The sequence below is a fragment of the Macrotis lagotis genome, chromosome 8 (assembly GCF_037893015.1).
Source record: "Macrotis lagotis isolate mMagLag1 chromosome 8, bilby.v1.9.chrom.fasta, whole genome shotgun sequence".
In the NCBI taxonomy this organism is placed as follows: Eukaryota; Metazoa; Chordata; class Mammalia; order Peramelemorphia; family Peramelidae; genus Macrotis; species Macrotis lagotis.
Genome location: NC_133665.1, coordinates 116,774,524 through 116,789,375, shown reverse-complemented (window position 1 = coordinate 116,789,375; position 14,852 = coordinate 116,774,524). Strand labels below are relative to the sequence as shown.

General features: G+C 35.1%; 1 protein-coding gene across 1 annotated transcript in view; it reads right to left on the bottom strand.

Moving 5' to 3' along the window:
- ABCA13 (ATP binding cassette subfamily A member 13) overlaps positions 1 to 14,852 on the bottom strand; it is a 493,610-nt gene that overhangs the window by 433,022 nt on the left and 45,736 nt on the right. The window contains exons 4-5 of the mRNA XM_074199032.1: positions 8,522 to 8,676; positions 1,061 to 1,086 (exon numbers count right to left, since the gene is read on the bottom strand). Coding sequence (XP_074055133.1) covers positions 1,061 to 1,086; positions 8,522 to 8,676 — 181 coding nt within the window. The remainder of the gene's footprint in view (positions 1 to 1,060; positions 1,087 to 8,521; positions 8,677 to 14,852) is intronic.

The following is a 14,852-nucleotide window of genomic DNA, read 5'->3' as shown; positions in this document are numbered from 1 at the left end:
TGCTAAAATAGAATGAGGAGCACAATTAAAACGAGTAATGTAAGTAATTTAAGCAAATAAATTGAGAGACATCAGAACTCTGATCAATAACAGGAACCCATCTAGATTGCAGAGGGACATTGAAATAGGATTTCCCTTTCTGGCAGATAGTCAGTGGATTATTGCTTTCAAATGAAGCATGTTTGTCAGACTTGCCTAGTGTATTGGTTTGCTTTATTTAGTTTTGTTTCATTATAAGGGAAAGTTTTATTGGGAATGAAAAGGCTAATGGCAGTTATATGAGAATGAAAAATGCATCAATAAAACACTAATTTAAAAAATACACTTTTCCCTTCATTTTTCATCCTGAAGCTTCAGCGGTTAAAATAATTATATTTTTCTCATCCACTTGTTCAGAAGACTATTAAAACAATATAGATTTTGGTTGGAGTGAGGAGTTAAAATTACAAATTCATTGCATGTAATTGTAGACTTCAGTGAATAACAACTGGTCATAAAAAAATTCTGCCCAGAATAAAGATTTTGTTTGAATTAATTAAAACATATTTTAAAATTCTGTAGTTGAATTGGTGAACAAATCAAGTGTTCCTCTCAATTCTAGTTTTGTAGCTAGCTGAACATGGAGTAGGGAAAGTTAGGTTTCAAACTTATATCAATATTTATAACATGACCAAGGATAAATTATGTAATTTCCACATCTATAGAATTGGAAGGAGCTAATGAGTTTTGCACTAGTTATCTCAAAAGTTTTGAAGAATATTTATTTCTGAGACAGGTAAGTGACACAGTGGATAGAGCACCAACTCTGAAGCCAGGAGGAACTGAGTTCAAATGTGGCCTCAGACACTTAATAATTACCTGTGTGACCTTGAACAAGTCACTTAACCCTACTGCCTTACCAAAAAAAAAAAAGATTATATATTTCTACATCTTAAATTGTCATATAAATGTATCATTAGTTTCTTTTCTAAAATCTCTATTATAAAGAACAAATTAAAATCTCTACCATAAAGAATAAACTATATCACTCCATGAATCAGTCTCAGATTCAAATACTTACCAATGAGAAAGCAGAATTGGGAGAACCTAAAAAAAAAGCAAATTTAAGATGTTATATTTATTGTGTCACCAAAACAACAGAATTTATGAACAATGTACTATGAAAAAAAACACTATGGTAAGTATTCTAGGAATTACATAAGAAATATGTCAGATTTTGCTCCCATAAAGAACTACTAATCTCGCTGAGTAGCTCATAATTTAGTCCATGACATCATTGAAAGAAAATGCCAGGTGAATTGTTAAAAAAAAAAAATACTATGTGTGTATATCTACAATAATATGGATATAGAAGTTTTGTGTGCATTTAAAAAGGATGAATATGAAGAACTCAGAGAAATATGAGATTTGTATCAATCGAAATTGAATTAAAAAAAAACAAAACTACAGTATACATGAACTATGTAAATAAAACAATATAACTGAATGTATCATGTAATGGACAATAATGAACAATGTAAATGAAAAGAATCCAAATTCCGAGTATTTTTTAAATCATTAAAAATGACCATTACAGAATAGATTATTAGAGAGGAAAAAGGACTACCAAGAAGAGAGCTATATAAGCAGTCATTATATGGTATTTTTGCTTAGTTGTATTTATGTATTACAAGGGAGAGTAACAAGGGTGGGGGAGAGGAGAAAGGACACTTTCCAGAAATGTCTGGATTTTAAGAGCAAAAATCACCAATGATTTTTTATTTTTTTTTATTTTAGGTTTTTGCAAGGCAATGGGGTTAAGTGGCTTGCCCAAGGCCACATGGCTAGGTAATTATTAAGTGTCTGAGACCAGATTTGAACCCAGGTACTCCTGACTCCAGGGCCGGTGCTTTATCCATTGCACCACCTGGCCACCCCTGCCAATGATTTTTTAAAGAAAAATGACATTTTGTAAGTTCATGACAACATCAATAGTACATGACCATAAACATCAACAAAATTATTGAGGATCATAGAGGTGTATCTAAAAGGGACCTCACAGGTCAAAGACCAATCTCTTTCCTTCTACAACGGAACAAAAAGGTATTATCAAAGACTAAATACTTTGTCTGAGATCCAATAGGTGGTCAATAGCAGAGTCATAATTCAAGTGCAGTTTCTATACCTCCAATGATGGCACAAAAGAAAAATCATCAATAAGATTCTTCAGGAGGCTGTGAATAATTTTATTGGCTTGTATTTGAAGATTTGGAAGAAAGGAAATTCAGGAGAAATAGGTTAGGGAAGGAGGTGAATAAGAACTGCAATGAGAAAGAGAGGAAAATTACCTTGATTTCTGAATTAGTTTTAAATCACAAGTGCCCAACTTGGATGTTTAACAGTATAAAGTGAGAGATAAATTGGAATTTTATCTAAGAAAACCTAGCTCTTATCCTTTAAGTACCACTTTAGCAAATAAAATTGAGAAGTAAAGTTTATAAAAAGAGAATGACCCTTAATAGAACCTAAATACAGTGGATCCATTACATAGGAGATGAAACTATTACAGGACTTTTCTATCATATATTTTGAGGCACTATCAGATAGACCTTTTGGATATAATAAGCCATCCTGAGAACTCAAAGCTATTGATACACTATTTCCTTTTCCATAAATAAGAACACATAATGCCTCTTTCTATAAGTAGTTATTTCTTCATTTTCCTATAAAATGTAGTTTTCTCAAAGGTATTTTGTAAAAATTGTATTTTTATATAAAATTATCATTACTTTGGGGTTGTGTCAAAATGGTGAGATCAGGGGAAACCTGGTAATGATTAAGCTAAAGATTAAAAAATTCACATGAGCCCCTTGTCAGCTGTGTGATCTTGGGCAAATCATTTAAACTCTCTAAGGGCTCAAATACTTTATCTCTACCAGCTCTAAAATTCTAGGATTTTATGAGTTTGTGAAATAATAATCTTGATAATGATAATAATAATAATAATAATAAATTCCCATTTGTATAGTGTAGAATTTTAAATTCTAGAGCCCTTTCTTTGCAATCCCTTGAGATAGTAGAAAAAATATTGTGCCTATTTTATAGTTGTGAAAATGAAGGCTGAGAGAAGTTGTGATATTTAAATTAAAGACTAAACATTTTTCAAAAGTTGCTAAAATATGGTTTGGAGAAAAACCTAACAACTTCTAGTAACTCTAAAAGGTCTTTGGCCAGCACAGATTTTTACTTGGACGTTGCCATATTCCTGGAATGTATTTCCTTCTCTTAGAAGTCAGCTGCTATGCTGGCTCTTGCAGGAAATCTTTCCTGATTGGTCAAAATGTACTTTCCTTCTTCCTCATAGAATCATATATATATTTATCTGTATAAGTTTCATATTGTTCCCGACCACCTAAATTATAAGCACCCCAAGGAAAGAACTTTTTCCCCATTTTATTTTGTTTGGTCTTTGTATCCCCAATACCAACACATTTTTGCCCCCCCAAAAAAAAAATATATATATATATATTAAACTTTACTGACCTGTAATGAATGGATTGAAAAACAAAGTTCTGTCAAGGGCATAAATGGAGTAATCGTCAGATTACAGATAATAACATTATAGATTTAGAGTTGAGAAAGCCCTTAGCATCATCTAGTCCAAACCCCAGTTGTAAAGATGAGGAAACTAAAGACTTGATAGAGTAAAGTATTTACTCAGAGTCACATAGGAAGTAAATAGAAGAATAAGGATTCAAATACATGGCACATGAATCCAAGGTCAAAGTTCTTTCCCCTATATCAAAACCCTACTAAAATCCAGTAGTTGGGGAAATGTTAGATTGGAAATTAGAAGAAAAAATGGTACAAAGTAAAGGGAACTCTTAAAATGGAATAAGGAAGGCAAAAAATGAAGAGAAGAGATTTAGAAGGACATAGAATTTGGGATGACATGAATCAATAAGATTATTGCAGAGTGACACCAGGATAAGAATCAAATAAGACATTGCTAAACATTACATTCTAGATCCTAAGAAAATTGCCAAGAAAAAATAATATTTCTACAAGGAAAATTACCCTCAGAGACTAGAATCTTCAGCCAAATAACTGCCCTTATATATCAATCAACAAGATTTGATGAAGCATTTACTATGTACCTCATGCAATATTAAATGCTAAAAATACACAAAAAAAAAGCCTACATTCAAAGAACTTACAATCTAATGAGGGAGACAATATATAAGAAAATGGTGAGTAAATAGAAAGTAAAAGTTTAGAGAGGATAGATAGCTACGTGGAATCACAGTTAGAGAGAGATGTTAACAATCGAAGTGATCTAGAAAGACAATCAGGATAGGAAATCCGCAAAAGGAGAGATTTTCAGGAACAGCAGTTGACTGATAAGGAAGAAGAGAGAAGAATGTAAGAAGAATGGAAAGGTGATGTTCCATATGATGACTCCGTGGCTGGGACACTCAGATAACATCAGCAATTTCTTTAATAAAAAAATAAAATAAAATAACATGAGGACAGCTAAGTGGCAGCAATAAATAGAATACCAGTTTGGAGTCAGGAAGACCTCAGTTCAAATCCATTATCAGATGCTTGACTCTTATTAGCTGTGTGACCCTTAGCAAGTTACTTAGCCCCAACAGCCTCATCAAAATTATGAAACAAAAACTAATCTATGCCATTATCCCCAGGTAAAAGCAGTCTACAAGAGATAAAAGTAGTTTTGAAGCAACTTCCCTGACGTTTCAGAAATTTCCATCTACAATCTATGGTCTTTATATGCACCTTGCCCAAAGGATCCATAACTGGGTTTCAGGTCCCATGTTAATCCACCAAAGGTCTTTCTAGGGAGGAAATGGATAAAACCGACAGATCTTACAGGTATGACATAAATAGCATCCCTTATGAATATGAACTAGAAGTGATGAACGGATTTAAAGGAACAGACATTCACAATATTGTACATGAGACAGCAACAAAAAAAAATTCTAAAGAAAAAGAACAGCAAGAAAGCAAAATGTTGTCCAATGAGACTTTTCAATTAGCTGAGGGGAAAATATACCCAACTGAATTCAGAATTTCAGATAATAGAAAGGAGAGATTGGAAGTTTTCTTAAATGAACAGTACAAATAAATAGAAGAAAACAATAGAATGGGAAAGATGATATCTCTTCAAGAAAATTAGAGATAGCAACAGAATGTTTCATGCAAAAATGGGCTTGATAAAAGACAAAAATAATAGGGACTTAAGAGAAGCAAAAAAAATTAAGAAGAGGTGGAAAGAATGTCTAAAATAACTATTCAAGAAAGATCTTAACATCATCAATAACTATGAAGGTATAGTTATTGATCCAGAGCCAGATATTGTGGAAAATAAAGTTAAATGGGACTTAGGAAGAATTCCTAACAAAAAAATTAATGGAGGTGATGGAATTCCAGCTGAGATATTTAAAATCCTAAATGCTGATGCTATTAAAGTGTGGCAGGCAATATACCAGCAAATTTGGAAAACAAATGTCCGTTGGATTAAATTACTTCATATCCCAATCCTAAAGAAGGGCAATGCCAAGGGATGTTCAAATTACTAAACACTTGCACTCATAATACATGCCAACAACATAAGTTATGCTTAAGATTATGCAAACTTCAGCAAAATGCAAACAGAATTATCAGAAGAGCAGGATGGTTTTTGAAGAGCCAGAGGAACTAGAGACCAAATTGCCACATTTGGAGAAAACAAAGTAATTCCAGAAAAAAAAATTTTACTCCTACTTCATTGACTAAATATACTAAATCCTTTGTGCGGAGTACAATCAAAAGAGATGAGTACTCAAAGAGATGGAAATAACAACCAGCTCATCTTACTTAACTCCTGAGAAACCTGTATGTGTACAAGAAGCAATAATTAGAATGAAATATGTAACAATGATGGGTTTAAGATGGTAAAAGGAATATGACAAAGCTGCATATTGTTGCCTTATTTATTTAACCTATGAAGAGGATATCGCATGAAATGTTGGATGAATCAAAAGCTAGAATTAAGGTTCCTGGGAGAGAAAAAAATCAAGACTCTCAGATATGTAAATTAATACCACTCTGATGGCAGAAAATGAATAATTTCACCCTCTTGATGAGGGTGGGGAAAAAAGAGTGTAAAATCTGGCTTGAGGCTTAACATAAAAAAAAACATAAACAAAAGATCTTGAAAACTGGTCTTCTCACTTATTTGCAAATAGAAGAAGACATGGAAGCAGTACTATATTTTATATTCTTGGGCTAAAAGATCCCTGCAAATGGCAACTACAACCATGAAAATACTTTGGGGTTTAATGAGAAGATGAGACTCACTGGAAAAGACTGATGTTGGGGAAGAATGAAGGCAAAAGGAAGAGAGGACAACAGAGTTTGAGAAAGATGAAAAGTCATGAAAATAATGAACTTTAACTTGGATAGACAGAGAGATAGTGTAGGATTAAAAAAAAAGAAAAAGAAAAAACATGGTGTGCTATGATCCATGGTACCAGAAAGAGTTAGACATGGTGGGACAGCTAGGTGGCGTAGTGGATAAAGCACCGGCCTTGGAGTCAGGAGTACCTGGGTTCAAATCTGACCTCAGACACTTAATAATTACCTAGCTGTGTGGCCTTGGGCAAGCCACTTAACCCCATTTGCCTTGCAAAAACCTTAAAAAAAAAGAGTTAGACATGACTGTAATACTGAAAAATAAACCAAAAAAAATGTGTTATGAGGTTGGAGAAAAATATATGCCAAAAAAATAGTAGCCTTAGGAGGTCAATGAAATAGAGCCTGTTGAGTTTTGTAAATAGAGGAAAAGAATTTCAGTCTTTATTCTATTTTGATTCCATGTCAAAGGGAAGTCTCTATTATCTTATATTTCTGTTCTGATGATCCACTTAGATGTTCTGATGATATTAACTGGAGACCACTTGACCCACAAGAGCATCTGATGAAATAAACTATGGAGAAATACTCTCACCCCATCCAACCTAATCTTGGGCAACACAAGGTTAACAAGTTATACAGTTCAAGGTTAAGACATTCTTCTCTAGGAGCAGCTAGGTGGAGCAGTGGGCAGAGAGAGCACTGGCCCTGGAGTCAGGAGGAACTAAATTCAAATCTAACTGCAGACACTTAGTAGTTATCTAACTGGGACAAGTCACTTAACTCCAACTGCCTTGCAAAAACCAAAAGAAAAAAAAAGACATTCTTCTCCAAAAATCTTCTAATATTCTATCCTTATTAATCAACCTCCAAAAAAAAGGAAAATGAGTGAGCAGCTTCACCATCTTTAAAACTCCTTTTACCTACTGTTTTAAAGCTGTGAAAAATATTTTGCATGCATGTGTATGTGTGTGTGTGTGTGTGTATACACCCCTTTGTCTTGAAGAGTTGTTAGTCATATAGCCTTGTCTCCTGGAAAATTTATTGACTTCCAGTAAAAAGGGAAAAAAAAACACTCTCCAAAAGATCTTAGGATCTCTGCACTGAGAAATTTCCCAACAGGGCAAAATCAATCAATTAATCAATAAAAGTTGTGTGACAGACACTATGCAAAGTGATGAGGTTACAGAAAGTGACAAAAAGAAGTCTCTGCTTACAATTAAATCCACTCTGGGCTCCCAAACAGCTCTGGTTAATGGTGTAGGAGTACGGGGGTGAAATTGTCTGTGTCCTACTCGTGTACTGACCCACAGAAAAAGAGAGGATTCAGGTTTGCCAAAAAGCTTTGAAGGACTTAATCAGAACATACTATTTTTTGGACAGGGAAGCAACATGGTCAGAACTGCACTTTAGAAAAAGTGCAGATGAGTGAAGGATGAAATAGAATAGGGCTATACTTGAGGTAGGGGAATCCATTAGAAAGCTGTCATTAGAAGGATCATTCCAGAGGGCCCAAAGTAGGGTTGTGGCCATTTAATAAAAGGGCCCTTATGGAAAAATATAGTTGAGAAAGAAATTAGCATAATAAGATATATTGAAAATGTTTTTTCATGGTTGGTTAGAAAGCCCCTATCTAGAATATTGAATTAACCTAACTAAGGATAGCCTCAAACTAGATGAACAAGACAGCCTTGTTGCACTAAGACTCCAAAATCTATAAAAGGATAGTAGCCTAAAGGACCTTTAATGTCCTTTTTAGCTTTAAATCCTATGATTTCAACTGAATACCTCGAAGATTCTAGGTCAATATTTAAACTTAACTTTAACACTTCTGAGCAAAGCCATTGGGAAGGATTAGTGCCTATCCAAATCTATGAAGTAAGGAGAAAAGAGTAAATGCTCAAGAAACTTTACTTGTCTAAGGGAATGTATTTATTAAACCATCCCTAAGAATCTCACCATGGATATTCATGAGGTAGTTAGCCTAGATGCCAACATAATCTACTTTCTATGGCCCCATTGCTCCCCCAGAGCTTCTGAGCAATAGAATATAATTAAACCTCCATTAAGCAGAGTTGTTTGGTTTGTTTGGGTTTGTTTTTTTCAAAACAACTCCAGGATCACTTACCTGAAAACTTGGAACTTTCCATCCAAAGTTTTTGTAAAGCAAAAGCTTTCTCCATTGTTTCAGAAATGCCTTCGGCAAGCTCCTGAATATTTTCCAGAAAGACCAAATCAGTGCCCATCCCTTGATGGTCTTGAGAATTTGGGGACCTGGAAATGCTTTGAAAAAAAAATGATAAAAAAAGAGAACATCACAAAACTGAAACTGTGAAGTACCAAAACACATCTCCTATTCCTATTTAACTCAACATGATAGACATGTATTTATTTACAGCCCAACCTCTCTTCCCACCTGCTCTCTCTCCTTGCAGCCCCTCTATCTATTTTGATGACTCTTCTCAGTACTTCCATTTAAGGTCAGGTCAGTCTGCTGCATCTCATTCTTCTCTAGAAATATCATATTGATATTTCTGAACTATAGCCCTGATCTTCTTTCTGAAGCTTCCCTCTAGCCCTGGGATCTCTCATAATGGCACCATCCCCCATCCCTGTAGTCTCTACCTCCGAATGGATAATTCCATCCAGAACCTCCACTTGAGGAAAGAACCAAGTTCAACCATGTATTCACTATTCCTCTCCAGGCTAAATCCTGGTCTTTCTTTGTCATGCCACACACACACACACCACCACACACACACACACACACACACACACACACACACACACAGTCTCCAGATTCTTTTTTGAGTGCTTTCTTCCTCCATTAGAATTTAAGGTCCTTTAGGACAGGGCTGTCTCTTTATACTTGAATTTTTATTCTCAATTCTTAGTACAGCATCTGGCAAATATTATTTGCTTTATAAATATTTATTGACTGATTGACCAACTTCCATGGAGAAGAGTGTAAACAAGTATATAGGAGATAAAAGATGTCCCTTTAAGGAAAACACCTACATTTATGGCATCACAGATAGATCAGAGTATGTATAAAGCACTATGATTTGCCCTAAATTAGATTGTTTTCCCCCTTCTAGACCTGTGATTTCATCAGTGTAGGGATTTCCTAGGAAAGAATCTTCCTCTACCAGATCTTAGATAATAACCTCAGACACTGAGAGCTTAAGTGACTTACAAAATGACAATCCATAAGCATTTCCCTAAATGCCTACCATGTACAAGAATTGTCATATAGACAAGACATGAACTCCAGTTCTCCTGAGTCTATGTGTGACCTTTTGTCCAACAAATCTGTCTCTCCATTGTGTTCTAAACATAATTACATACTTAATTTGATATGGGATCTCAGTGATTTGAAAATTCCATCCCAATGATGAAAATCAAAACACATGTGTATCTGCAAACCATGGGTTCTGTGGGACTCTTGTCCATTCCCTCCCATAAAATCTGTAAGAGAATCCCACGAAGCTTTCTTTGCTTCTTCTTGACATTAGTGGTTTACCAGTGTAGCATTCTGGCAACCCTCTATCATTCTTGTCCACTCCAAGAATAAATCAATGAGATACAAAAATTTTAAAAGGTTTAATTTCTGTCCTCAAAGTATTTACATTCTACTCAAATTGCTCTAAGAAAATGTAGAAGGGAGAGATTACATCAGTACATTAATACATTAATGTTTATGATTTTTCTGAAGTATATATATATATATATATATACATATATATATATGTATGTATGTATTCCCTCCAACGATACAATATGCACCTCTTCCCAAAGTCTGAGTCCCAAGACAGAAGTTCCAAAAGAGACATTCCCCAAATCTCCCCTGGAGATTACAAAAATTAACAACAATGGGGTAATTCATCTGGCAGGTGTGTAAGGGATGGACAAGACACCTGAACTCCAGTTCCATTTAATATTTCTCACTGTGTGACTAGGCAAGTCACTTAACCCCACCTCAAAAGAGATAGACACAGAGAGGAAACAGAGACAGAGAGATAGACACAAAGACAGAGAGGATCAGAGACAGAGACAGACAGAAATTGAAACAGAGAGAACAGCCCACTATAAGACCCCGGGCAAGTCAACCCCATCTCAAAAGAGAAAGAGAGGGAAGGTAAGAGAGACAGAGAGACAGAAAGAGAACTGCTCACAACCTCTAAATATTAATATCCCAGCTTTGTTGTTAGGAGTTCAGGAGACTTCTCCCAGTTATCCCGCCACATCTTATAAGCCCTTCCCTTCTACACTAACAACTTTAAGCAATTTTCATCTAAAAGCAAGAAAGAATACAAAAGAAAAAACATCTTGGGAATTGTGCCCAAATAGCTTCTGCTAAAAAAGCAGAGGAATTTAGTCATCAAAGACTTAGGATGTCAATTGTTATTTTTTTCTTCTCCTAAATAATGAGCTCCCCTGCTAATATTTCTCCCCTCCAGGCCAGTATTTGCTAACAGATGTCACTTGGAATTGGGGATTTTAGACTGGAATCAGGAAGCTGTAGAGTTTTAATGAATTGGAAAAAATGAAGGGATATTGGCTCAAGTCTACATCCTTTGACTCAGAAATTCCGTTACTAGACACATGCCCCCAAAAAGTCAAAGAAAGAATTAAAGAATTAGCGATCCTTCTTGTAGTAGAAAAGAACTGGTAACAATATTAATATCTAACCATTGGTGACAAAGACAAGACATAAATAAGAAAGAAATAAGACAAGAAATAAGAAAGGAACCAGAACTAATGTTATGGAACCAGAACTAGTATGATATGATGGGGGACATTTCCTTCTATCCCAAGAAAACCCCTTGGCCATTCTGAAGGACTGCCAATCCCTCAGGATCTTAGTTCTTACTTCTCAATAGGGAAATCTTATGTTGGCATGCCACCTATCCTGGGGGCACCCACACCACAGAGTACAAGGTGGGTCAGAGGTAAAGGCACTAAGTGCTGACTACTGTCAACTCCCATTGGAATCAGCTCAAACCCTCTTGATCCTTGTTTTCCTCTTCCTTTGGAAAAATCTGTCCTCTGGAACCATCCTCTATTATTAACACACTTCCTTTTTATCCTGGATCCAGCCCTCTCACTTGCATTTCATCATCTAGAAAACTAAATTTTTCTTTAAGACACCAAATTCCTTTGCACCTTCTCTTAGGCCTTCTCTCATAGATTCTAATACAAAGGGTCAGGAGGGGAAGTTGGCAAACTCTTTGTTTCCCATTGCTATTTTCAGACCTTTGAAACTCTACTACCACAACCACTTTTTCTTTAAAGTCCATTCCATCTTTGTTGCTGTCATCTATGCACCTCTGGGTCACTCTCTAGCCTCCTCAATATGTTCAGAATCTGATTCAGTATTTTTCTACACTCCAAATCCTGCCCTGTTTGAATACTCCCGTTTCCCTTTTGCTTACTTTCACCTACCTTTCATGACTTGTCTCTTGTCTGGCTCTACTTTAGAAATACTTCTACTCAGGGCAGCTAGATGGCATGGTGGATAGCACCAGCCCTGTACCTGAGTCCAAATTTGACCTCAGACACTTAATAATTACCTAGCAGTGTGGTCTTGGGCAAGCCACATTATCCCCATTGCCTTGCAAAAACCTAAAAAAATAAAAAAATAAAAAAAATAAAACCGTCTACTCCCACCCTTCAAAAACACATATTCCTATTTAACTGAATTCATGCAGGTGGTGAAATTACAACATACAGATCTGACAAAAATGTGCTATGATTAGTATATGGCACCTAAAGAGATCTTAGATATCATGTAGTTCAACCCTTTTAATTTCACAAATTAGGAACCTAAGGATCAAAATGTTAATTGATTTGCTCAGTGTATTCTATTTGCATGGAATGTTCTCCTTTCTCACTCTGTATCTTAGAATTTTAAATTTCCCTCCAAGGGTCATCTCAAATGAGACCTTCAACTTTAGACTTTCTCGATCATCTAACTCTTAATATTCTCTCTCCTTTCATTACTTTCAGCAAGAATCAGAGTAAAACAATGTATTTCTGTGGAAGCAAAAAAAAATGTAAAACAGAGAAGGGCTCTATTTTGGAGTAAAAGGTCTTTGAGAAAATGTGGTAGCCAATATTTAAAAGATAAAAGCAGTATCAACAAAGTGGTCATATCTTTTCTGACCTGGTGAGACCCTCACCACTAAATGAACTACTATAATATAAATGTACCTCTGTGAAAGACTAACACCACGTCCTAGGACTACTGCATCCAGTTTTCATCATGTATGCTTACTTTCTAATGGTACTATATATTTTGATAATCTTAGTAAAGGTATAATGAGCACTGCTCTAGTCTGAGTTTTCATTCACACTAAATCCTGAGGTCTCTCGAGGCTAATTTATCTTCTTATTAGTAGTTAGGTGGCATGGTGAATAGAGTGCTGAGTCTCGAGTTAGGTGGCATGGTGAATAGAGTGCTGAGTCTCGAGTCAGGAAGATTCATCTTCATGGTTCAAATGTGGCTTCAGACACTGTGATCCTGGGCAAGCCACTTTAACCCTTCTTATCTCTGTTTTATCAACTGGAAAAATGATCTGGAGAAAGAAATGGCAAACCATTCCAGTATCTTTGCCAAGAATAAAGCAAATGGGGTCACAAAGTCAGACGCAACTGAAAAATGACTGAACAACAAATGAACTAGTAGTTAGTTATTATACCAACGGTTATAGAGAATTTGAGTTTTTTCCCTCAGTGTTGACCTGTTTGTGTCTGAACCGCACTTTAATTTTCCTGGCATGATACATGTACTATGATAGCACCGATTTCAAAACAGCAATGATTTCAGAAGAACTAGATCCAAATTCTGATAGAGCTTTGAACTAGATAACGAAAAAATTCTGAGTTTGGATCCCAGCTCTGATAATTGTTAGCTATTTCACCTAAATTTAATAGGTCATATCATAAACAAATTAGAGAAAGTTATAAAAAATACCTATTAGTACCTAGCTGTATGGCCTTGGGCAAGCCACTTAAAACCCATAGCCTTGGGGAAAAAAAGCCTAAAATAAAAAAAAATTTTAAAAACATATCAGATATATGGATACGCAAAAAGTTCATGACCAAATAAGGAATAGAAAGGTAAAGTGGATATTTATTCCTATAAAATTTAAAAAGTTTTCCACAAAGAAATCTAATAAAGTTAAAACTAAGATGGAAACAATTAACTCTTTCGGTGCTGAAAAAAATGTTTCCTTTTGTCCCAGAGCTGCATATTTTATGCCAAATTTGTACCAAAATACAAATTTCAAAAGGGCTTTATAGATGCAGTGTATATTAGTTTCTTCCAAACTATCCTATAAATGTACCTAAATGACTAAACAACAAATAAACTTGCAGAAAACATATTTTTTCAATATAAAATGTTCCCACATCAAAAGAGTTAACTGGGGGAAAATCTTTGCAATGTTTCTCTGATTAAGACCTCATTTCCAAGATATAGAAGGAATAGATTCAAATTTATGAGAAAAAAATCATTCTCCAATCAATAAATAGTAAATAGGTCTCAGAAGAAAACATACATATCAATTATCATATGGAAAATGTTCCAAATCTGTAACAGTTAGAGAAATGAAAATTAAAGCATTTCTACCTCATACCATCAAAATGACAAAGATGACAAAAAGAAAAATGATAAATATGAGAGGGGTTGCTAAGGAACCTGTGAATGGGCACAACCATTCAGGAAAACAATTTGGAATTACATACTAAAAGTTATTCAAACTGCATACCCTTTGACTCAGTTATAGCACTGCTAGGAGTATACCTAAAAGATATCACAGAAAAAAGCAAAGGTCTATGATGTATCTGAGGGAACAGGAAATAGGGATCACAGTCATCTCACTACATTTTGATAGATTTACAATATAGAAATTCCTTCAACCATTTTGTGGCCTAATATTAGAAAAAGGATCTGGCAAAATGAATGGTCTCGTTCAGATCTAACAACTACTTGCTGTCCTTGGAGAAAAAGCCCTACAATAATGTCTAAAAAAACTGCCTCTAGAATTGTAATAATGTGACTTCTTCACCTTGTCTCCTGGCCTTAAACAGGGGATGTTCTCTTAATCTGATAATAAATTCTGCCAATTGCATCCCAAAAACTCCTTTATTTTCTCTTGACTGATCTCCCTCTGTCTCTGTCCTTTCCTCTCTTGGGAAATGCTTTGTTTGTCTATCCTAAGTTGCAAAAGAGTACTACTGATTGGCTGTGTACTAAGCAGGTCTGAAAACCAAAGGTGTAAGATAGGAATCAGACTTTGGTGTTAGTGAAAGTGAGATTCTTTAGCATGCTAACAAAGGAACTTACTTTCACTTTTATTCAGTCATCAGACCCTCTCTGATCCTCTCCCAAGAAATCAAAAGAATTTTTTAATATATACAAATATTTGTAGCATTTCTCTTTGAAGTACAAAACA